At 34.3% G+C, this 26,364-nt stretch overlaps 1 protein-coding gene across 1 annotated transcript; it reads right to left on the bottom strand.

Moving 5' to 3' along the window:
* Nucleotides 1-5,192: 5,192 nt before the first annotated feature.
* LOC130676921 (uncharacterized) lies at nucleotides 5,193-6,728 on the bottom strand. Its single transcript, XM_057483428.1, has one exon. It carries the CDS (start codon nucleotides 6,726-6,728, stop codon nucleotides 5,193-5,195), a length of 1,536 nt encoding a protein of 511 aa, XP_057339411.1.
* Between the last annotated feature and the right edge of the window lie 19,636 nt (nucleotides 6,729-26,364).

Genomic DNA, 26,364 nt, shown 5'->3' with positions numbered 1-26,364 from the left:
TCTGTATTTTAGTATCAAAGTAACTGATTACAATTTGAAAAAAAAAAAATTTAAAACATTTCATTATCGAATTTCATCTCATTTTTCGTGTTATCCTCAAAAAAATTAAAAAAAATAATTTTATTAAAATCAAACCATCTAACAAAAGACATATCTTATTATAGGTTATGAATTAAATTTTACTTGTGATTACTACGGCGCTTCTAATTTTGCAAATGAACTCCGGATTAAAAATGTTTTTCTATCCGATTATAACTTCAATTGAGTACCACTGAGCTCTGGTAACGTGTGCCGATGGAGGGGATAAAGTGAGAGAGACAAGAGTGAGATAGACAGTGTAATATGACACGTCTTGAGCAGATCTGGCGCAAGATATGCCCAAGCATCTGCAGATAGATTCTGGTACAAGATATGCTCAAGTTAACTGTATCAATACATATTGAGCAAGATATATTCAAGAATCTTGTACAATTCTTGAAGTATAACATAACACAAAGTTTTTAAACAAGTCCTGCACAAGACTTGCAATATAAATCTGTGGACCAGTGTCTGCAGCAAGATACAGAGTCATATAAAGACATAGACAACTAGGGGATTTGAGACCAGGCTTTACGCAAGACTTTCACAAGATCAACTTGTGTACGACATCTTGAGCAAGCCTATGTAGAATCTATCAAAAGATTCTTGAGAAAAGTGCCTTGACCAGCGACTTGTACTGGAAATTGTTACATGGGAGAATGACGCAAAAGTCTGCGTGTGAGATGCGATATATTAGAATATTTATTTAAAAATACCAAATAAACAAGTGGACCTCTAAAATTTTGACAGAAGCTGCACATTGTTACGATGATTCCATTTTTCTAGAAAAGTGAAAATCTCAAATTTTGTGAGATACGACGTATTCGAACGGCAGTATCGATATATAAAGTACTCGTTAGCCGCTTAGAAAACAGTACGAGCAAACTCTGTGTATTTGTACATCTATAATTACAAAAGATAATCGAGAAATGCTTTTTAATGGGTCTCTTTGACCGAACCAAGTTCTGAGGAAACTTAGTAAGAATTAGTATTGTCAAAGCATTTTTTACCATACTTATTCTTACTAAGTTGACTCAGAACTTAGTTCGGCCGAACAGACCCAATCACCGAATGTAAAAGTATCGCCAACTTTAAAGTCTATAAATTTCTTAAAGGTCGGCAGTACTAAACAAATTTTCGAATTTTACTTTTCTAATTACGTTTTGAATAATTACGTCACTCGAATGATGAAAACCTTCCGAAAAAGTTTGACTTTCACATTTTTTAGAATAAGACCAATTGCTGAATTAGACTCGATGAAGGTCTCATACTCTGGAGTCTTGGCAACTTCTTTAGCATTGAATACAATAAAACTATAGATGTAGTCCAGTAGATCCATAATATTATAGCCATATGCTAAGTCAAGTAATCCTGGAGCGATTTTACAAGTTAAAATTTCGTGAAGCGCTTGTAAGCATATTTCTCTGAGTTCCTGTTGTTGTAGTTTAATAGCAGCTGTAAATACATTTTCAGCGTGATTATCAAAGTCGTTAACTTGATCAGTGTAAATGAATTGAAAAATGATTCTTATAATAATCGGGCCCATTTCAGGTATAATGATAGGATCTTGGCTTCCATTTTTCGTTGTTGTGAACATTTCAAATAAATCAGGACAGCGCGCTATTATTATTGCCCGGTCAGCTCTGAATATTTTATCTTGTACTTTGATAACAACATCAGTTTCAGTATCGATAATTTTTTATGAAATCTTTGTAGTCTTCAGTTATGTGTCGACGTTTTGGTCCAATTTCCATGGAATCATTAGAGCATGTCAAACGTCATTGGACATGTGTTTCTTTATGTTCTCGTACAGTTCTTTCATTCTGATGCAAGTAGAGAAATCGAAATGATCACTTTTATTATGAATTTGATTATGATCCACACGTTGGACATGTTGGTTTTTCATTCTCTAAAATAAATATTGTAAATTATAGTTTCTCTTGATAATCGAAATCACCAACGGCATATATAATCCTTGTTTGTGATATATATTTTTTGTTATTCCTGACTTTATAGCTATCTGAAATTGCGAAAATTAATTCATGAACTATTATACTTATTCATAAAATACTAATCAATCAATTTAGTAGACATATACTTAGGTAAACGCATACGTATCTATGTACACTATCATCGGTTGATGATTGTTCATATGTAAAATAGTCAATGTTAAACGTTACCTACAAATGAAGTTACACACCATGCAAAAAACACAACAAGTACTCAGAACAGCTGGAATCACACAGGGTAGGAACTAACATCGATTTCTAGTTGTTCATTTGGTATAGATTTTTTTTCTGTTTATAAATTTTTATGAATATGAGATGTATACGTATATAAGTATATGCTTATAAAAAATTCGAGTTGTGGAAATGACAAATTATTTACATTTTCGATAAATTTGGACGTTTATCAATTTAATTAAAATAATTTTTTTACTATTAAGAATAACTCATCTGCATTGAATTCATCTTGAAGTTCATTTATTTATCTTTAATTTAAACCATTCTTTGTTCATTTTTGGTGATTTGTTCCATTTTTGTCGTTGCATCAAAAATTAGAACAAAACCATTTATAAGAAATTCTGTGAAGTCAATTAAGATAAAGTAATACACATTGTTGTAATATTAATTAAATAAAGACATGCCAGGACTGGTTGGTGGTTGGGATGTTTGAAAAATACGCATATTTTAAAATATAACATTATTTTTATTTGTCACAGCACAAAATATCACTGGGTTGCAAATTAAATAGTTTCTTTAATTTATAAATACTGTTAAATGTCTGAGCTCATGAATACGTGAATGATTGAATACAAATTATTGAGTTGAGCTCGAGTAAATAAATGAATTAAAAATAATCAAGTTGAGTTTAATTGAACACTGAGTTGATTACAAAAATGTCATGATAATAAGTAACATGATGTCAGAGGTTACTGAGCGAAGTGAATTATTGAACACGTAATTACTATTTTTAATAGCACTGAATATATAAATAATTTTGTGATTGAGTTTTAATAGTGATGATCACTTAATTGAATTGAATTTAATGAGCTCATGATAAATTACACTGATTTTAATTTATTTGTTGAACACGTGGTAGCATGATAGCAGAGGCTACTGAGCGAAACATAACTTTTAAATTAATTAAGAAATTGAGCATAATCATAATTAAATAAATAATAAAACTGAGTCTTTTAAATTAATTGAGCACTGACAGCAAGTAAATGTTTAATAAAAAATGCACCTGTTGCTTTCTCGATGATATAACCTTGTGAGGAACAGGTTGTAGAACGCTGGATTTCTTGATGTTGTTTAATATTTATTTTTTGAGCTCTGAGCTCGCAATTATAAAAATAATTATATTTTTATATAGAGTAATGAACCCTTAATGTAGTTTATTGATTACTTTGAATTATTTACTCGAGATGAGCGCAATTTTGATAGATAATACAAAACACGTGGTGACACTTGAAAATGTATAAAACGAATAGATAATGGCGTCGGTCTTCTTGCCACGAGGCAGAAAAAATCCATGCGCATGCGTCGCACTGCGATAGTCAAGTTTGAATTGATAGACACTAGGCCCCAGTAAGTGCTGCCTCTATTTGCCGGAAGTTCAACTACATTCAAATTTGAATGTAGTTGTGATTACGCAACACACATTAATATTGCTAATTGTATACTTTCCCGGATAAGTTAATGTATTATTCATTTCTTTGTTAGAGAATTTACAGTACTACTTTAGCCTTTGTATTATTCTTGTCTTTGATGCATTTTATATTTACAGTTTACTTATAAAATTCAAGCAAAAACGTTAGCTTAAGGTTTTCAACGATTACGCTTCAAAAACTTGAATACAGTACTGATAAAAATAATATGGTGTTTCTAATTGAAGATAAAAATAACATCTACAAGAAAATTTCTTTGTAAACGATGTTTTTAACTATTTTATCTAACTTGTCGCGGGTGAAATATACTTGCAAAGCTGACCAAGACCTTACTCGAGAAAAAGCAACGTACAATTGACCGTGATTGAAAACGTCTTTTGTTAGATCAATTCCAATTTTTTCAACAGTTTGTCTCACAATGCAATGTTTCTCTATTAATGAAAACTATATCTCCAGCTCTATCACCACTTAAAATTTTACATTTTAAAACATTGACTCCCAACTCTAAAATAATCAATCTTGTACCGTTACAAAGACCTTCGCTCAAGTTCAAATTTCTTATTAACATAACTATTGAATATTGACGTGATTGTAGCTCGTACGATGGAAAATTAGGTGGATTTATAGTGTTTAAATATTCAGGCAGAATAGCATCATTCATATTGTCATTGTCACAATTTTCAGTACTATCAACAGCGGTATAAAGTTTTTCTGTGGATACATCGAAAAGTTCAATTACTTGCTTATTAATTACATCTACACACAAAAAAAAAGTTCTCGACTGAAGGTAAATATTCTTGATTCAAGAAAATTTTTTTGAAGACCTAAATTTTCTCTGATAAAGTAGAAATCTTCTCCGACCAAGACGAATTCTCTTGGCTCAAGAAAATCTTGACTTGGTTCCCGAAAACGTTTGTCTTCAAAAATATTTTCTTGACTCAAGACATCTGTTTTTTCTGTGTACGTCAATGATTCTAGCGGACAAAATGACAGATACAGTTAGTTCATCATAACGTTGACCCCCAATTATTTTACCGTATATATTTTCAATAATATCGTCATCATTTGATGTGAAACACATATCAGGAAGATTCATTTCATCGTTCAAGTTATTCAAAGTGCCATTTCCAATATTTAATAAAAATTCGACAAATTCTATCTCTTCCGGTAAAGCTCGCATGTTTTGTGTAAGGGAAAATTTATGAAAATATTTCTACAATGGACTGAATTTAATAGAAAGATTAACAGTTTCAGTTCGAGTAGCATTAGGTTGGACTGGAAGTAATTGACGAAAATCACCACCTAAAATGATTAATTTTCCATCAAAAGGAGTATCGTTATTCATAATGTGACGTAAAGTTCGATCTATTATCTCCAAAGCGTATCTAGATGACATAGGAGCTTCATCCCAAATGAAAACATCTACATCTTTTAAATAGTTTCCTTATTTAGAATTAGGTTTAATGTATGAAGATGAATCGGAAAACATTGGCACAGGTAAACCAAATGTTTTGTGCACAGTTTTTCCGTTAGGCAACAGAGTTGCGGCAATACCAGTGTAAGCCATTATACTTACAATTTTATTTTCATTCGATAATATATGATATAATGTTTTATAGATGATTGTTTTACCAGAACCACCAGGTCCATCAATGTAAACATAATTATGAAAATTGGGTTCATTAGACTCAATGGAATTGAGAACGAAATCAACGACTTCTTTTTGACTGCTGTTTAATTTATTATAATATGCTTGGGAAAGGTCTCTAGTAGAAAGAAGTACAGAATCATTTTCATATAATTCATCGGTTACTGGTGGCATATCAGGAAAAGTAGAAAGACTACCACCTTCTTTTTCAAGCATAGAATTAATATAGAAGTAAGTTTTTTTTTCTCCTTCTTGTACCCCGAATCTTCTACTAAGATCTTCAGACATAGCCTCTTTGAATTCATCCCACAAAAGTTCTGGTTGCAGAGGTTGACAATGAAGAAGTATACGGACAAATACACAACGTAATTGTCGCGGCATCATCCAAATTATTGCTTCAGTTAACGTCCGTCTCCATTCTTGATCATCTTCAATTAATCCAGCAGCCAAACATGCTGCGATATACGTTTCATATATTGTTTCATTTACTGTTCTAAGACTCTGAAAGCTCGTAGCACCCTTCACGTTAATGAGTAACAATCTAAGATGAAACAGTTCAATTTGCGCAGGACTAACAGAATACATACGTTCAATAACGTTAAAATTTTTTTTTCGTGGTTGCCATGAAAATATTTTAGTTTCATTGTCTTTTTTGAACACATAATATCGAGGGATATCGCTGTATATGTAATGACGTGCAGATGGATCTCTTTCATTTAACGAAAAATAATCAATTAACATTGTCTGCCTTTGTAAAGCTTCCTGGATATCAGTTTCAGTGCAATCATCACTGATAGTAATAGACTGTTCATTCGGTAAGTGTACCGGTAAACGAATAATAGAGTGACTTTTATCCTGTAACTTTTTAGAGAAAATTCTCCAAGCAGCTTCAGCAGGACCGACATAACGAGCATCAACAAAATTTTGAATTTCATCATGATTAATAACATTAGCGTTGGAAGTGTGTAGTGTTTCATGTATTCCTTGACCTGAAGAAGAACTAACACTTGAAATATTTCCTGATATTGTTACACCAGCTTTATCATGGCCCTTGTATACGTATTTGTACAAATACTTAACAGCTCTAATTGAAGAAACAACTTCTACGTTAATATGACAATTAAACATTTTTAATAATTGTGGATTATATGGAACCACATGACGATTATCAAAAATATGTCCATTCCGTGAAAATATTGTCCCTTCGTCTCGACGACGATAAAATGGGTAACCATTATCATCCATCGTAGTTTCACTACGAAAATTTTTAGGAAACTTTTCTGAACAAGTGTCATTAACCAAACACCAATTTCCACACGGTCCATGTAGCATGTTTTTCGTTACAATATCATATAATACAGAAATATTAATTGGATCTGGAATCTCTGCAGATATAAATGTATCAACACAATCAGGTGTCGTTATTTCGAAATTATTTTTTAATGTTATTAACATATGTAAATGTGGCAGTCCTCGTTTTTAAAACTCGATAACCCAATTATAAGCAATAACTTCACCAAATAATTTTTTTTTTACAATAGTTTCAATTAAAACATTTTTCTTCATGTCAAAGACACGTGTAACTAAATCCGGTCTTTCTGAAGCACTTTGTCCTGGTAATAAATTTTCTGAAATTTCTCGCTAGTTTGGATTACACGTCATAGTAATAAACAAATCAGGTTTGCCAAATTTACGAACGATAGTGAGACAAATCGCTTATTCTCTTCGCGATTTTCACCAGCAGCCACCAGAATTCGCGGGTTGAACCCTGGCTTAGGCTGGCCTCTAACAATTTTTATTTTATACTGGACAGAGCAGTGGGCTGGGGTTCTTGCAAAGCAAAGACCCGCACTTATTCAAACTCGGCAACGTATATAAAAAAGGCTTATCAACTTACCTCACGGCTGATAATTTTTATACTGCTTTCTTACAGCTGATTTACTTATTATTTCTAACTTAATTAATAATTACTTTATCGTATTAAATAATCTCACCAGTATATTAAAATAAGGATAGAATAAGGTAATGAATAAAGTAGGGAAATTATTAGGACAATGTGCAAGTTTATTGCCAATTATAATAAATTCAATTACTTACAATGACGGTTCACGCAGAATACAATATTAGTGGTCCTGACTGGAACGCAGGATACGCAGTAGTGGCCACGTGGACTAACTCCTTATCGTACACTGATTTTATTATTTAATTTATAAGATTATTACCGCGAATATCTCGCCGGTAACGTATAATATTTTATGTGCTTAGATTCTATTATAATTAATAACTAATGAACGGTACAAATAATACTATTTTGCAAGTGAATAGCCTGGAAAATTATGCGGTTTACAAAATACAAAATATCACAAGTATGACAATTAATAACGTCTGAACGTTAACGGATCCAGGATCGAAGTGGTGACGGATAATTTTTGGGCATAGGGCTCGCTTCCTGACTGTCCTCACCTCTTCCTAAACGGCATGCGTCAACGTAACGAGTTGTCATGTGACCACGGCACTATGACATGTGACATTGGACGGCAACGAGACGGAAAAAAGCGGGAACCGCAAGGCTGACGGCGACGAAGACAATTCACATTGTCTCAATCCCCCCCACCAAGCCAAGGTTACCCTTTTGGATTTCCGTCTAGGTTGTCCGACAATAATCATAACAAATTATTCACATTAAATTATTTACAGTGGTGCGAATCAATCGCCCAAAATTGCAAATTACTTGCCAGTATGTAAACAAAAAAATTTTTAATTGCAGGAATACTGCCAGATATAAATTAAAAGAAACATTGCTGGTCAATCACCAGTGTTACAAGTAAATTTCCAGGTTGGAAATTTTAAATTTAAAAAAGAAAAGATCGCAGCCGTTAGGGGTATTATGACCAAATTTCCCAGCCCAGTCCCCCTAATCTCAAGCCTACTTCGATCCTGGGACTTCGACCTGGATCTGCAATCTTTCTAACAAAAAATAGAATTACAATTATTTATTTTTTTGCTTAAAATAAAAGTAAATGATAACGTAATTTTAAATATTTATGTTCCACAGCCTCTGGGCTGTAAAACAAAAAGAATAATAATTTTCTGCTGCCAACTGCTACAGGACTCGGAGCTGTAATAGAAAATTATTACAATTGGCAACAATAATAAAAATGAATCAATGAGATGAATATGATTAAATGTATGTGTTTTATTTAGATTTACAATCTAAATCGGTAACGTAGCAGAGTAAGTAATTTTAATCGGTCTTCTTTACAGCTCGTAGATGACTTCGATGAAACTGCTCAATTTCTTCTCGGGTATATTTCGTTGAAATCCAATCCTTATACCCTGGGTATCTTCGGTTGCAGGAATTACAGTGAGGGTCAAATAGCTGGACTGGGATACCACAGCCTTGACAACGTCCCCGAAGATAGTCCTTATACTGTTTATCGTGAGGACGGAAGCACGTTGCCGTTGTTACTTGGTCCTGATAACACACATGACACATGTCAGGCCGCCATGGTAACCGACATTCGGCAATTTTATGATCCCGTTGCCGACAGTTTTGACACGCATTAGTTATGTACAACGACTGAGCTTGTGTCGTTACTGTTTGTGTCCAGGATTCTCTCAGTTCCGTGTGACATATACGGGGCTTGACGGTGACGCAGATCTTCTCAATAGCCTTGCAGAAGGTGGCAAAATCCATGAAGTGGATACCGTTGTATTACAACTTGTTGTGATGTATCCGTAGCAGCTGCTGTAGAGTTCGATGGTGGAGTAGAATTTAAGCCAGACAAGAATTGCTTGTATGCCTCTTTCGGTGGCAGTGAGACTTCATATCTTGGAGCTGGAGTGGTCTGCGAATACGGTAACGAATTGGCGAACGTTACCATTTGGATCTTGGTCTTGATGTCCTTGGGAATAGCACCAGAAGCTCTCAGTGTCGTTACTTCCTTCTCAGTCAACTCTTGGCGGGCCATTCTCCGGGCAAGCAGTGATGATGGTGGAAATCTGGCATTTTCTGGTGATGGACGTTGATACGCGCCCTCACGGATTTTAAGTCCCGGATTTGGACCACACGCTGACGATTGCTGAGCCAGTAGCGGTATCATCGACTTATTATTTGGAGTGATCCCAATATCATACTCCACTGGAATTGCAGACTGTGTCGGTAACGTCTGACAACTAATTTCAGTAGTAATTGACGGTGTTTTGGCGGTGACGGCTTGAAACTTATGCAGAAATTCTTCTGGACTGGACAGCTTAATTTCGGAAATCATCTGCTGACTTTTCTGGACTTGCTCCGATAACAGTTGAAAATGAGCCGTAAGATGCTTGGTGGTATTTGGTTCTGGAGCAGTTGGAGGTACTTTTAAAGACTCCAACTGTGTTTTGAGTTCAGCCACTTGTTCGGTGTTGGTTTGGACCACTATTTGCAGATCTTCGAGTCTCTCATCGATTCGCTCCAGCCACTGAGTATCGAACCTTGATATTCCGGATGATGTTGACGTGACCGTGGGACGTTGACTGGTGGCACGGTCAATACGAGCATGTAATTTACTAAATTCCTCTTTCATAAATTTAGTAAGTGTCTCGAACATTGCTGACGTAGGAGTTGTAGTACTCGGTACGTATAGTACAGATGATGGCCGACCAAACTTGATGCCAGTAGTTGTTTGCCATGGCGGCAACGGATTTTGGGACCCAGCAAATGATGTTGATCCAGTTGACCATGTTGGTGATGGTGTGATTGCTGTTGTGATGACCGGTACAGCCGATGACAAGATTGGCGATGTCGTTGCAGTGGTAGATGGTAATTCCGATGTAAATGCGGATGCGGTGTCTAATGAAAGTGATAATGAGACAGGTGATGATGAGACTGGATGAGTAGATGGTGTTTCTGACTCGGATATTTCACCCTCAGACTCCTGAAGTGAAACTTCAGTATCCGAGTCTCCGAGTAACTTGACTTTCATGATGAGTGATCTGAAATATATCGATAATAATCAGTTACGTCTTCGAGACCGTCTGGGAATTTTTAAGTCATTGTAATAATATGTGCCAATATCGTTACCGGCATTATCTTGTAATTTAACTACTAGAGGACTTAAAATTTTAGATACAATGGCGGGTCCCGAATATTTCGGTGCTAATTTAGCACTGTAACCATCTACTTTTTTACTCAATTTTTTATTTAAGTAGTAAACTTCATCACCGACTTTTAAATCTATTGGAGTATCAGAGAATTTTTGTTTATTTTGTTTACGCGTACGTTCCCGAGCTTTCAACATATTTTGCTCAACAAAATGTCTTAATTCGATCGCACGGTCCATTCGGGCTTGCCAAACGGTAACGTCAGATACGTCTAGATTTTCGAGAGGATCGGTATCGTTAATTAGTCGTGCGTCACGTCCGTGATTTAAATAAAATGGTGACACTCCTAAGGCAGTGTGTACCGAGGTATTGTACGCGAATTTTAAATCATCGAGATGTTCATCCCAATCTTTTTGATTTTGACTCGTAAACGCGACAATCATAGGTTTAATTGTGCGATTACAGCGTTCAACAGGATTTGCACAGGGGTGACCGATAGGGGTTGGTGTGAATTTTATGTTAAATTGGCTAATTAAATTAATTATGTCTTTATTGATGAATTCTTTGCCATTATCAGAGATAATTTGACAAGGAGGGCCCCAATGATTAAAGACAGCCGTCAGGTGATGTTTTATAATTTTACCCGATTGTTGTTTCAGCGGAAAAATTTCGAGATAGCGAGTGTACAAGTCTTCGATAACGAGAGCATATTGGTTCCCCATAGTTGAACGAGTATATGGGCCGATGGTGTCAATCGAGATAATGGACCAAGGTTGAGTTGGTGGTCTCGTGCCGATATATCCTTGCGGTTTTGTCTGGTCACTTTTGGTCATAATACAAGTCTCACAAGCTGAGACGTAAGATGCAACATCTTTGAACATTCCTGGCCAGTAAAAATTATCTCTTATCCGTTGATAAGTTTTATCGATCCCAAGATGGCCTGATTGGGCTTCACAGTGGGCTTTTTTGATAGCTGGACGAATTTCTGGCTCAGTTAAGACAATTTTCCAAGGATTTAATTCACCGAGTATTTCCTTGACAGCTAGTGGACGGTAAAAATACAATTTATCGTTCTCATATTTCCACTCCCGATAATTATCCGGATATTTTTGAACAACGCGGACCTTTTCATCATACCAAGCGGAATTTTGCGCAATTACGCACAGCAATTGAGAATTAGAATCTGAAACGAGTAAATTGGCAGTCTCTGGTTCTTCATATCGACGTGAAAGTGCGTCTGGAGCTTCATTCTGCGTACCCCGATAATGGACAACTTCGATATCATAAGCAGAAATGTCGATAGCCCATCTGGCTAATCTACCTGCCGGATCTTTCAGTGAGTGAAGCCATTTTAAGGCGGAATGATCGGTATAAACCGTGACTGGTAAACCCTCGATGTAACCGCGTAATTTCCGTAAGGACCACACGACAGCAAGACATTCTTTCTCTGTTGTCGTGTAATTCATTTCTGCTTTGTTTAACGGTCGACTTAGACAGATAATTAAATTTTCTCGATCTAGTTCTGGATCATACTGAGTTAAAACAGAACCTAATCCAGTGTTGCTAGCATCGGTATATAAACGATATGGTAAATCTGGGTGAGGTAATGACAATGTTGCAGCCTTTAACAGAGCTTCTTTCGTTTCGACAAAAGCTTTCTCTTCAACATCTGTCCATTCCCAAGGAACTCGAGTACTTGTCAGCTTGTTCAAAGGACCTTGGACTTGTGCGACATTTTTAAGATGTTTATGGTACCAGTTAACTAATCCATTAAATCTTCGCAGTTCCTTACGGTTAGTGGGTCGTTTATAATCTGCAATCGGTTCTAATCGAGCTGGATCGGGTTTCAAACCCTTTTCATTGATGATAAAGCCCAGAAAATGAACTTCAGAGCATCCAAAATGACTTTTTTCTTCATTCATCTTTATTCCAGCCTTGCGGAAGCTTTCGAAGACAGCTTGAAGAAGAATTTTATGTTCTTTTAAGTCATCGCTGATAATTATCCAGTCATCGAGATAAGCAAAAATTTTATTTTCAGCTTCAATGTGAGAAAATTGTGTTTTTAATGACTCAACAATTTCTCGTCGTACCGTATCCGAGACTTCTTGATAAGTACTGGGGGCATTTGTGAGACCAAACGGCATCCGGACCCATTCAAAAAGACCTCGTCCATCTACGCAAAATGCTGTATATTGACGGCTATTTGGCTCAACTAAAACATGATGAAAGGCATCACTGACATCAAGTACTGAAATTACTTTAGCACCCTGCAGACTTGACAAAATACGGTGCATGATCGGTAACGGATAAGCAGATTTTTTCGTGACTTTATTTAATGGCCGGTAATCGATGCACATGCGCCAGGTATTATTTTTCTTCGGTACCATTACCGGCGAACATGCCCAAGCACTATTCGAAGGCTGAATATAACCCTTCGCAAGTAATTCATCTACTTTATCATGCATCGCTTTCATTACTGGAGGACTTCTACGATAAGGTTTGGTACGCACCGGAGTGTCATCAGTTAGTTCGATTCGATGTTGAACCACGTGTGTTAAACCCAACGGAACTTGTTTGTTTTTCCCAAATTCGGTTGTTAAAAATTTTTCGAGATCATCACGTTCAGCTGAGGATAATGCATTCAACGTTGCGAGATTAGTGAATCCAGACCGAGAGAAAAATGAATGAAGTACATTACTGGTATTTAATTTCCAAGTATTTTCTTTGGAATTTACTTGAATATCTGCTAGCTGCCAGAAATCAAGACCAAGAATAACTGGAGTAGATAATTCAGATAAGACACTCAACCAAGTAATGATATCGTGACCGTCAAGTTTTATTTTAAATGGCGCTCCACCACGTGTTTGCGTGGACTTGGAGTTAGCCATTGTTACCCCATGAGTGCTAGTGGGATCAGGTGTGAGATCTTGCAGCTGATTTTCTTTGATTTGTTCATAAGCAATCTCAGAAATATAGCTGCGCTCACTCCCACTGTCCAGTAATGCTTCCAATTCATATTTACCGATAGAAATTTTAGCAACCATGCGACTGACTGTTGAAGGTGCTTTAAGACTCGCTGAAGACGTCATTAGACTGTAATTATAATCATTACTGAGCATCGGCAGTAATGTACTTTGTTTAGTGTCTGCATTCAGTGATATCGTGAATTTTGGGGCATAAGCAATTTCTTCACTGGAGTCAGAGCGATACTCATCGATCTCTGAGTCATATAAAGGACTAGCATCCTCTCTTAGATCACAGAGAGGAGTATCGTCTGCATCTGAGTCATTCTCGAGATTTAAGACCGTTTGCCGTTGCCGTTTTTCAATTAATGACTTTTCGATTGAAACTTTTGGTCGATTTTTATTAATGTTATTTTTAAAATTACGCGACGGGTTTATGGATTTTTTAATTTTAGATTTTAAAGTTTTTATCGGATTTTTAAATTTTGGTGTTTTGACATGTAGAATTTGCTGTGACGCTTCAGAACTCGTTTCCCAATTGGATTCTCCATCTGCCGGCTTGTCAATAATTTGATCGAGAGGAGTTGTAAAGTCAATTAAATCAACGTTGAGATTTTCCGAAACGTGACCGACTGATTTTGGAGCATCTGCAGCAATAGGATAATTTAGAAAGAATTTCCCATTACTGATCATGAATTCAGAGGCATCAGGATTTAATTTAGACAACTCAGGTGTGACGTTACCGATTTCACTCGATTTATCCGAATTTTTAATTGACACAGAGGTCCTGGTAACGTGATTGGTGTCTACCAGGGCACTTACTCGTTTTTTGGAGATGAGGGACGAGAACGAAGGGGCAATCCCGCCTTGATACGCAATTCATCCGTTACTGGACCACAACAAACCTCAGCAACGTGACCAATTCTCCCACAACGACCGCAGACAGGAGCTTTTGGTGTAAAATTCGATGATACTGGGATTGAACTGACTTTTTCCGGTGACGTATTTACAGTAGCCTGATCTAGCTTTTCTAAGATGGTTTTCATCATAGACTCAAAGTTACTTAATAAGGTGGAAGACTCAGAATTTAAATTTTTATCAAATGAATCTAACGGTGCTGGATTTTGAGGGTATTTAGAATTATGAAAACTTTTATTGTTGTTAAAATTATTATTTCTATTAAAATTGTTGTTTCTATTAAAATTATTTCGGTTAGAATTGTTGGTTGCAAAATTATTATTACCGGGTGAAGTGGACGGCTGTAAAGTCTCGATACTGTTTAGTTGATCGGATTCTGAGTCTTTGATGGAATTTAATTGTATACGCGTTTTAATTCTACTGTTATTTTCTTTAGAAGTTTTGAAATAAGGGTTCAACGCATCAGCTGTTGGCTGCCAAGCACTAACCCGTGTATACAATTCTGCGTACGTCATTATTGTCGTATCCGAGAATTTTTGTAAAAAGTGAGGGTTGAATCGCGAAACTATGATTCGAATTTGTTTAGCCTGCGGTAACGGATCTTCGAGCTTTGCAAAAGCACTTTGCATGCGATTAATAAATGCAACTCATGTCTCGTCGTTGCTTTGTTTAGCCGAGTAAATCCCCTGCAACACTGCCTCATCTGTTTGCTGAACCTGCCAAATCTTAAAAAACTCTTTGAAAGCCGCCCAGCTATGAAATAAACCTTCATTTTCATAGTACCACTCTAGTACGTCGCCGCTAAGGGTGTTGGTTACCACTGCCTGAAAATTTTCGAAGGAAATGTCGTTGCTGACCATCCGCTGCTCGATTATTTTTAAATATTTCTTTGCGTCAATTGGAGAAGTTCGATCACGAGAAGGAAACGAAATATTCCAAGATTTTACGAGGCGACTAAGATCATATAACCGCATAGAATTAGAACCACTCGTGTTTGAATTTCCCGCTGGAACTGTGTATGTATTACACCATGCTGACTGCTGTGCTGGTGGATATGAGGGTCGTGAGTACATGGGCGCGTATGCTGGTATGTTATTACCATTGTGTGATTGTGTGTATGTGCATGGAAGTGAAGGCTGCAAATTCATATGTGGTGGTAATGTATGAATTGGTGGTGGGACCATCGAGTGCGCGTACGGTTCACGCGCAGGTAAGCTATACATGACGGGCTGCTGCCCGCTCGCTTGCGTTGCCGGGATGAATGCATGTGGGTATGAGTTGACATAGCTGGTAGGGAGAGGGTTTGCTGCTTGTGACGTCACAGTGGCAGTGGGAAATAATTCTCTCGGCATCAAAATACTTGACGCATTCGACTGAAAATTCGGGGGTGGTAATTGTGCACCCGGGGGTCGTAAAACCGTACTTGAAATCCGAAGCAAATGTTGACGTTCGGCTTGCAAAGCTTCAATTTCTGTTCGTAGTCCCGAAACTACGTTTTGTAATACGGCGACGGAAGTCGTATTTTGAGCTTCAGAAATTGGCGCAACCCCACTAACGTTGTGAGGGTTAACATTAACGTTACCGGTCGCACTGGTAGTCGAAACATTATGATTATGATTTACAGGGTGACTTTGGGTACATATAGTACTGTTGTGGAAATCATTGTTTGGCATAAGGTTGACGAGATCGTCCATTGCACTCGTACTTGCAATTGCCGCGCCCGATGTAGTGGGGAAATGTAGGAGATCAACGGGATTGTTGGCTGAACTGACCGAAGGGGGTGGCTGTACGATCGGCGTCCTTGGGAACGGCATGATTTGACCGAAAATTTTTCTGTATTAGTCAAAATAAATTCTTTGCAGCAATGACTTATCAAAATTGTATGATTAATACTTTTGTTTAATCCGACTTATTTAAAGTTTTATCGGATTATGAGTGAATTTTATTCTGTCAATAATTATCAAGTTGAAATTTTATTTAAAGCTGTAAAGATTATTTATTTATTAAATGTAGTAAATTAATAATTTATTTTGGTAATTAGAGTTCTTGATGAGTCATAAATTTTAATTTATTACTGCAAAGATTTTATTTGAAGTTTGTTTAATTATTTTATTTTATTTTGTCGAGCAAAAGATGTTTTATTTTAAACCGGAAACGTTTATAATCTTTTGTATCACAAAGAAAGTTATTTACTACGGACAAAATTTTATTTTAAAATTTTAAGTATTTATTTTATTATTTACTTTAGGCTGTCTTTATACTTGAGTAGAGACTGTAAGCTGTAAAGCAAATAAACACTAGTGTCTCGTGTTACGATGCGTATAGCTAGTATATGCTCAAGGTTACAACGCACGAAAATCTTATGGAACAAAACCGGCACACAATATTACAATGACAGTTTCTAAATAATTTATAATAAATAATTTATAATAAATAAATAAATAGGATTAATAAATAAATAAATAGGGGAAGTAATTAAATATTTTATGAAATTAGATGAATAATGAGTGATGGAAAATAATGAAGACGAATGTAGGGAATAAAATTTTTAATACTGGTAAGAAATTTAATTATGACTAGAAATTTTGGTAAAAATTTTAAGAAAAGCCGTGAGAAAAATTAATAAAATTTTTCGTTGCCGATTTGAACTACTGCAAAGTCCCTGTTCGAACGATAGTGAGACAAATCGCTTATTCTCTTCGCGATTTTCACCAGCAGCCACCAGAATTCGCGGGTTGAACCCTGGCTTAGGCTGGCCTCTAACAATTTTTATTTTATACTGGACAGAGCAGTGGGCTGGGGTTCTTGCAAAGCAAAGACCCGCACTTATTCAAACTCGGCAACGTATATAAAAAAGGCTTATCAACTTACCTCACGGCTGATAATTTTTATACTGCTTTCTTACAGCTGATTTACTTATTATTTCTAACTTAATTAATAATTACTTTATCGTATTAAATAATCTCACCAGTATATTAAAATAAGGATAGAATAAGGTAATGAATAAAGTAGGGAAATTATTAGGACAATGTGCAAGTTTATTGCCAATTATAATAAATTCAATTACTTACAATGACGGTTCACGCAGAATACAATATTAGTGGTCCTGACTGGAACGCAGGATACGCAGTAGTGGCCACGTGGACTAACTCCTTATCGTACACTGATTTTATTATTTAATTTATAAGATTATTACCGCGAATATCTCGCCGGTAACGTATAATATTTTATGTGCTTAGATTCTATTATAATTAATAACTAATGAACGGTACAAATAATACTATTTTGCAAGTGAATAGCCTGGAAAATTATGCGGTTTACAAAATACAAAATATCACAAGTATGACAATTAATAACGTCTGAACGTTAACGGATCCAGGATCGAAGTGGTGACGGATAATTTTTGGGCATAGGGCTCGCTTCCTGACTGTCCCCACCTCTTCCTAAACGGTATGCGTCAACGTAACGAGTTGTCATGTGACCACGGCACTATGACATGTGACATTGGACGGCAACGAGACGGAAAAAAGCGGGAACCGCAAGGCTGACGGCGACGAAGACAATTCACATTGTCTCAATAGATATAGCGTGTTGATAATGCTGTAACATGTTCCGCGGAGAACCGTGAAAGGTAGATGGTAAAATAACAATTTTACCTATATTTAAATCTGTATTGTTGACACGATTTTGAAGATGATCTAATAAACCTTGATACGATTCAGCGCGTAATTTTTTTTGATTAAATTTACAATAATTTAATCTATCTTTCTCTATTTTAACATAGCTGTCAACTATCCATTGTTGAGTTAAGCGACGTCCCATTATAAAAACATTAAAATCATTTTGTACAGCCAATTTAAATTTATAATAATCTGCACGAGTTACCCTTCGATTAGTTTTATTTACACAAGGTATAAACTGATGCCATCCTTGATTACCTGATGGATAAAATAATGGATAATTCCAGGGTTCAGTATCGGGATCCATAGTGGATAATCGTTGAAAGGTCTTTGTTGTTTTATTTTGAACCGTAATATAGGATTCAGGAATATCACCATCGGCCGAAGTCGTAAAAACTGCAGCGACTTCATTTACTCTTTGAAAATTGTAACGCCTAGCATCCATACCTGGTTTCAAAGTAAAAATCATATTTAACACAGGTTCAATAATCTTCCCGCTTACGTCTACTGTTGACTCATTCTGAAATACGTCTTTCATCATTTGATATGATTGTGCAAAAACGTTATATTGACGTAATGTTATGTCGATTTCTTTTAAAAGATCTGCGTCACATTGCGTATTTCTTCCAGATCGATAACTCATAACTTCTGTTGGATCTATAATAAATAATTGGCCATAACTTTGCGATTCATCAGGCACAGGAAACAATGAAGTGTTCATTTGAGAATATACTTGTCCTTGAATTTTAAAACAATATGGACCTCGTCGTTGAGAAGATAAGTTCACTAAATTAGCATTAAATGAAGCAAAGGAGAAGGAACTATTAAAATTACGGATGCGTTCAAAGAAATTATTAGATTTTTCATGTGTTCCGGCAAATAAAGATTTTAATAACGGTGGAAATTCTGGTTGAGTTTCCAGTGATACTTCACTCGTTGTGAGATGGTTCGTCAGCTGTTCTGCTATAATTATGTTCAGTACAGTATCGATTTCCCAACGAAGTTTCACTTAGTATTGAAGATCTACTATAATTGTGTTCAAAATAATTATTTTGAAATTGATTTGAGCTTAACGGTAATGCACGGGATGTAGATGGTACACTATTTAAATCAGGCATAGAATTTTGTAAGAAATGATGATTATTAATGTTTTCTGAAGTAGACGAGTCATTAATTGTTACACTGTAATCATGATCTAAATAATGACTTCTAGATTGAGATAATTTCGGTTTGGATAATTCAGCATATCCATTTGTGGAATAGCAATTTAAGGATTGGGCTAATTCTAAATTTAATGTTTCACATGGCCTAGAAGAAATAACGGTAGCATCATTGTTTACATTGTTAAAAGATAAAAGATCAAAGGCATCTATGTATTCAGTTATTTCCGTATTACTATCAAGTACTATATTCATATTACTATGTGAGCAAGAGGCGACAGATTCAGTTATAATAGATGTATTTACAATTGATCTTTTCATTTTTTGCCTTAAATTATATTTTTTTATGTATTCTTTCATTTTTTCCCTACGAACTTTTTTTATTTTTTCTTCTTCAGCTAGTGTTCGTTGAATTTTTCTTCGTCCCATGATAATTTTATTACAATAAAAAATCCAAAACTAAACTAATTATATTAAGTTATATGATATCAGGAGACACGGTAGTGTCTCGCGCCAAGTACACGTTTAAACACACATGTATATGTGTGAAGTGTCATGGCGCGAGCCTGCCGTGTCTCTATACCGTAGACCGAACGGTATTTAGCTCCAATTTTTAAAAACTTTTTTAAAAAACAAAATTTCTAGAAAATTCCTTTTTCAGTCGAAAGATGATTGATTGTTTGTCATAAAATTATGAAACTTTACCCATTTTAGTAATGAGAACTAATTTAAATAATGAAATTAGGCCAGCATATACTATAGCACCCCCATTTTTAATAATTTTACAAATTTTTTCATGCGAAAAGGGCACTGCCAGAGAATAAAAACTTATAAGAAATGCCATGATTCAGTAAATGATATATATTTTTCTATAGCAATGATTAATTTTTTCGCCACCAGTGGTGCTCCAGTCTATATTTTCTACTATAGTTCGATATGAAATTCACCCTGATAGTCACCTCAACTGCAAATTAACTCCTCTAATAGCCACTTTAGCTTGACATTAACTGTAATTTGACATCATTGAAATTTCCTGCCCGAATTTGCCAATAATTTAACAGTAAAAGTTGAAAAGAAAAATTTGCAGTCAATTTTTGCTCGATTTAGAGGTAATATTTTATAGAAAATAATTGTTGGTAACGTTCGTTCTTTGCATTTCAGATGATAAGCAAATTATACATAAAATCTCTATACAACTTGCTGTACAATATGACGTAAATTTACTACCCGAATTAGAATGCAAATTCACTTTCAAAGCTGACTAGAAAAAATTTTTCGTCAATTTTGAGGCAAAGTTTTACATCATTTTATTGTTAATTTGACTCAAAAATTGTTAAGTTTTTTTTTTCCCTCAAATTGTAGACATATTCATGTATAAACTTGCTTTCCTTCTGAAATGATAAGAAAGAACATTAGCGACTTTTTTTTTCTAGTAAAAAAATTACCTCTAAATTTAGCAAAAATTAACCGCAAATTTTTCTTTCCAACTTTTACTGTTAAATTGTCGATGAATTCGGGCAGCAAATTTCAGGCAATTTCAAGCTAAAGTGGCTCGGTGAAAATGTGCCACGGCTTGTCTAGGGAAACGTACATATTTCCCCTAGACAAGCCGTGGCACATTTTTGCCGAACTGCTAAAGTGGCTATTAGGGTTAAGCTCATTGAAAGTTTCACTTGAAATTAACGGTAAGTTTACATCAAGTTTGCATCAACCCTACCCTGATAGCCACAAATTACTCAGTAAGGTCTACAGAGCAACACTTTCGGCTAACTCAACGAGAAAGTTTCTGGCAAACCTTAGCTGGATATAATACTTTCCTTTTAGTTGGCTTCAAAATACGGCAGTAGCTGCAATGTAATTTGACAGAAAAACTTGTCGTCAACTTGATATGAAACTTTCAATTAACTTAGCGTCAATGTCTGACAGTAATCTTGTAGTCAAAGTGAATTCAACTTAACAGACTATTTACTGTCAATTTTGTGTGAATCCACAGACAATTTAACAGCAAAAGTTGAAAATGAAAATTTGCGGTTAATTTTTCTTTAATTTTAAAATAAACTTTTACGAAAAAAAACAGTCAGTAATGTTCATTCTTACCATTTCAGAAGGTAAGCAAATTTACACATAAAATTGTCTACAATTTGAAGGTAAAAATATACTGAGCAATTTGTCGAGTGAAATTAACGATGAATTGACATAAAATTTTCCTGAAAATTAAAGACAACTTTTTTCTAGTCAACTTTCCAAGTGAATTTGTATTCTAATTCGAGCAGTAAATTTACGTCAAGTTCAATAGCATGTTGCATACAAATTGTCGTAAAAAACGGAAAAGTCCGAAGTTGGCGGAGATTTGACAAAAAATTTAAGGAAACTTTTGTAAGTAAAGTTTTGCCAAAGCAAACTGTGCTATTACCCTGATAGCCACACCTTACTCAGCAAGTTCTGCAGTGAAACGTATTCGGCTAACTTAACGAGGAAGTTTCTGGTAAGCTTCGGCTGGATGATACTTTGCACACAAGAAACTGCCGACAACTTATGGAAATGCAAATTTTTGCGGCCAATCTGGTGACAGGTTACGGCCAACTTGGCTATCAGGGTACCTTTAAATTGAAGCAAAATTAACCGCAAATTTATATTTTCAACTTTTGCTGTCAAATTGTCGACAAATTTGGGCAGCAAATTTCAGGAAATTTAACAATTAAAATTACTAAAGTTTGTTGTCCGAATTTGCCGACAATTTGACAGCAAAACTAGAATAAAAGTTTTCTTGAATTTTTCGTCAAATATCTGTCAATTTCGGGCATTTTCGTTACTGACGACAGCTTGTATACAAGCTATTTTTGTTCTTCAAGTTCACTAATTGATTGACAGGTGGAGGCACTTGAGGCCACTGAGGACGTAACCACTTCCTTGAATTTTTTGTCAAATATCCGTCAACTTGAGGCTTTTCCATTTTTGACAACAATTACCCTGATAGCCACACCTTACTCAGTAAGTTCTGCAGTGAAACATTTTCGGCTACCTTATAACGAAAAAGTTTCTGGCAAGCTTGGCTGGATAATACTTTCTTTTTCAAGTTGGCTTCAGAATACGGCAGTAGCTTGAAATTAACTTGCGGTTCAGGTGGCTTTCAGGGTTAAAATTAAACTTTTAATGAACTTAACGTCATTGCCTGACAGTAACCCTAATAGCCACTTTAGCTTGAAATTGACTGTATTTTGACATTGAAATGGCCTGAAATTTGCTGTCCGAATTTTCCGACAATTTGACAACAAAAGTTGGGAAGAAAAATTTGCGGTTAATTTTTCCTCAATTTAGAGGTAAATTTTGACTACACAAAAAAGTCGGTAATGTTCATTCATACCACTTCAGAAGGTAAGCAAATTTATACATAAAATTGTCCACAATTTTACGGTAAAAAATTACTTTACAATTTTTTAAGTCAAATTAACAATAAATTGATGCGAAAATTTGCCTGAAAATTGACGAAAAATTCAACGAAACTTTTGTACAGTAAGCTTTTGCTCAAGCAAACTGTGCTAGTAGGGAAAAAGTCCGACGTTGACGTATATACACTGGTCACAGAAATTAAGGGATAGAAAAAAAATCTGAAATTTTTAGGTGATTTTCAACATGCTGTAACTCGGTGAAAAATGGTCGTATAGAAAAAATAAAAAAAGCAAATTGTAGCCTCAAGTTTCTAGTTTCCAGATCTGGACCTCAAAATTTTTTATCATGTACGGTTCCGGAGTAATCATGAGAAAACCAACGAAAAAAAAATTTTCAAAATTTTTGCTGGTCTTTCAATACCTCTATGGGCGACAATAAATTTTTTTGAATAATCCGACTATCTGACTTTTCTCGGAAATTTTATGCCCTTTAATTTGGTGGCCTTAAAAAGTCTCTACGACGATTTGGCGCCGAGTTATCATTGATCAAAGCAAAAAAGTCCATTTTGGCTTTGATAATCAATAACTCCGGATGTATTGGTCCTACAGAGAATGGAAGCAGGGTTTTGAAAACTGGAAAACATTCTCTATAAGGCAAAATTAGTGGCATTTGATAGAAAAATTTTTTTTAAAGCGATATTGTTTGGTAAAAAACAGGTCAAAATTCACAAATTTAAGGATATTCGGAAATCTTGCTATAACTTTGGATATGAAGGATGAACAAAGGATATCTTCGACTTTTTTTCAACCTCAAAGTGTCCTGAAAAAACCCTGAAAATTTCAAATCGCTGCGATTTTTCTTTCTTAGTGCCCCGAAGCTTTAAATTTATCGATTTTGTCAAAAATCACCATAATTGGTAGGTTCTCGGTTTTTGTTCATTTTTTCGATTTGAAAATGGTTTTTGTACCGATAATCTTCATTTCTTTGATCAAAAAGATCGATGATCGAAAAAAATTGAAAAAAAAAAAATTTTGAAAAAAATTTTTTTTTTTTCAAAATTTTTTTTTTCAAAAATTATTTTTTTTTCAAAATTTTTTTTTTTGTTGTATCTGCAATGATTTATCATTGTCGAAAAAAAATTCCTAAAATTTTTTTTACCGCTGTAACTGCATCTGCTTCAAATGTCAACTTAACAAACATACCCTTTGGGTAACTCTAATGCCGGCGGTAAAAAAAATTTTAGGAATTTTTTTTGACAATGATAAATCATTGCAGTTACAACAAAAAAAAAAATTTTGAAAAAAAAAAATTTTTGAAAAAAAAAATTTTGAAAAAAAAAAAATTTTTTTTTTAAAATTTTTTTTTTCCAATTTTTTTCGATAATCGATCTTTTTGATCAAAGAAATGAAGATTATCGGTACAAAAACCATTTTCAAATCGAAAAAATGAACAAAAACCGAGAACCTACCAATTATGGTGATTTTTGACAAAATCGATAAATTTAAAGCTTCGGGGCACTAAGAAAGAAAAATCGCAGCGATTTGAAATTTTCAGGGTTTTTTCAGGACACTTTGAGGTTGAAAAAAAGTCGAAGATATCCTTTGTTCATCCTTCATATCCAAAGTTATAGCAAGATTTCCGAATATCCTTAAATTTGTGAATTTTGACCTGTTTTTTACCAAACAATATCGCTTTAAAAAAAATTTTTCTATCAAATGCCACTAATTTTGCCTTATAGAGAATGTTTTCCAGTTTTCAAAACCCTGCTTCCATTCTCTGTAGGACCAATACATCCGGAGTTATTGATTATCAAAGCCAAAATGGACTTTTTTGCTTTGATCAATGATAACTCGGCGCCAAATCGTCGTAGAGACTTTTTAAGGCCACCAAATTAAAGGGCATAAAATTTCCGAGAAAAGTCAGATAGTCGGATTATTCAAAAAAATTTATTGTCGCCCATAGAGGTATTGAAAGACCAGCAAAAATTTTGAAAATTTTTTTTTTCGTTGGTTTTCTCATGATTACTCCGGAACCGTACATGATAAAAAATTTTGAGGTCCAGATCTGAAAACTAGAATCTTGAGGCTACAATTTGCTTTTTTTATTTTTTTTATACGACCATTTTTCACCGAGTTACAGCATGTTGAAAATCACCTAAAAATTTCAGATTTTTTTTCTATCCCTTAATTTCTGTGACCAGTGTATTTGACGTTAACTTTAAAGGGAACTGTCGTTAAACAACTGCAGCTCTTTGTTTTATAAAAATTGATTAATCAGATTATGATATTTAGCAGTACAAAATTATCACTCTAATTGTTAACAAACAATTTTATTGTTTCTACAAAATAATACTATAAACAATATAGGTTCACGTGTCTTAAATTATAACTCGATTTCTAATAGTGTAGATTAAAATCATTCTCAATCAACACGACAAAAAAAAGACAAACCCTACCAAAAACAGATTTTCTGTATAAAATCGCGCCAAGTACACTTTTAAAATTTTTTACAATCAAGAAAAGATTCTTTTCACAAAAAAATGAATCAAATCGAAAAAATACCAAGTACCTAATATAATTCGAAATCATGGAAAACATTTTCATAGAATTGAACAAAAAATTTTTAAAAAAATTTCAATGTACTTGGTGTGCGTTACTAAATTTATTCAAGCAAAATTAATTTCTAGAATTGATTTCGCATAAAAATTATTTTCTAATAAAATTGAATGATATTCTTTTTTTCCAGTTTATAAGCACACCAAGTGCATTGAAATTTTTTTTTTAATTTTTTGTTCAATTCTATGAAAATGTTTTCCATGATTTCGAATTATATTAGGTACTTGGTATTTTTTCGATTTGATTCATTTTTTTGTGAAAAGAATCTTTTCTTAATTGTAAAAAATTTTAAAAGTGTACTTGGCGCGATTTTATACAGAAAATCTGTTTTTGGTAGGATTCTATATATAGGGTTATATAAATGCGGAAAGCATTAAAGTTAATTTAACAATTTTATATACAACAAAAATAGGAAATAACTTAAAGTTTTAAAAAATGAATTAACAAATAGATCAAACATATAATTCAATCTAACATAAACTTGGTTTTTTTTTATTCAATGATGGAAATTGTTCTTGTCCCCAGAAATTTAAATGATCTATGTTTATGATAATTTATGTATTATTATTATTATTAATTTGTCATTCACTAATTGAGTTATTTATAAATTTACAGCTTAATACTTTATTGATTATTGATAGAGAGTGGGTAATTTAGTCTTACAAAGCAAGTGTACGAAATATATAAGAATAATTTATATTATTAACACTCTATCATACAGTATTTATAAAGAATTGCGTAATAAATTACAATTGTTTTTCATATTTTACAATAATATTTACAAATTTAATTTTAGTCTCTATTTCGTATTCAGTAAATACTATTTGCATTTGCTGAGTCACCAATGCAAAACTTCGAAAAAAGTCCAAAAAAAATAATTTTTTAATTTTGATTATGATTACACAATTAAAGGAACAAAACTTGCTCCTTTAATTGTTTAGCAAAAATTTGATCGATGATTCCTAAAAAACGGTTCGATGGATCAATTTAAAAATTTACAGGGGTCTTGGGGGTACATTAAGCTAAAAAAGTCCCTGGCAATATTATTTTTTTTATCGATATTTGCAGAGTAGCGGTTGATTTACTAAAAAACCAAAAAAAGTCATTTTTTTGTACTTACTTCTAATGGATGTTAAAAATAAAAAAAATTTTTTTTT

Source organism: Microplitis mediator, chromosome 11 (genome assembly GCF_029852145.1).
Source record: "Microplitis mediator isolate UGA2020A chromosome 11, iyMicMedi2.1, whole genome shotgun sequence".
NCBI classification, from domain to species: domain Eukaryota; kingdom Metazoa; phylum Arthropoda; class Insecta; order Hymenoptera; family Braconidae; genus Microplitis; species Microplitis mediator.
Note: the sequence above shows the minus strand (reverse complement) of the source record. Positions and strands in the feature narration are given on the sequence as shown.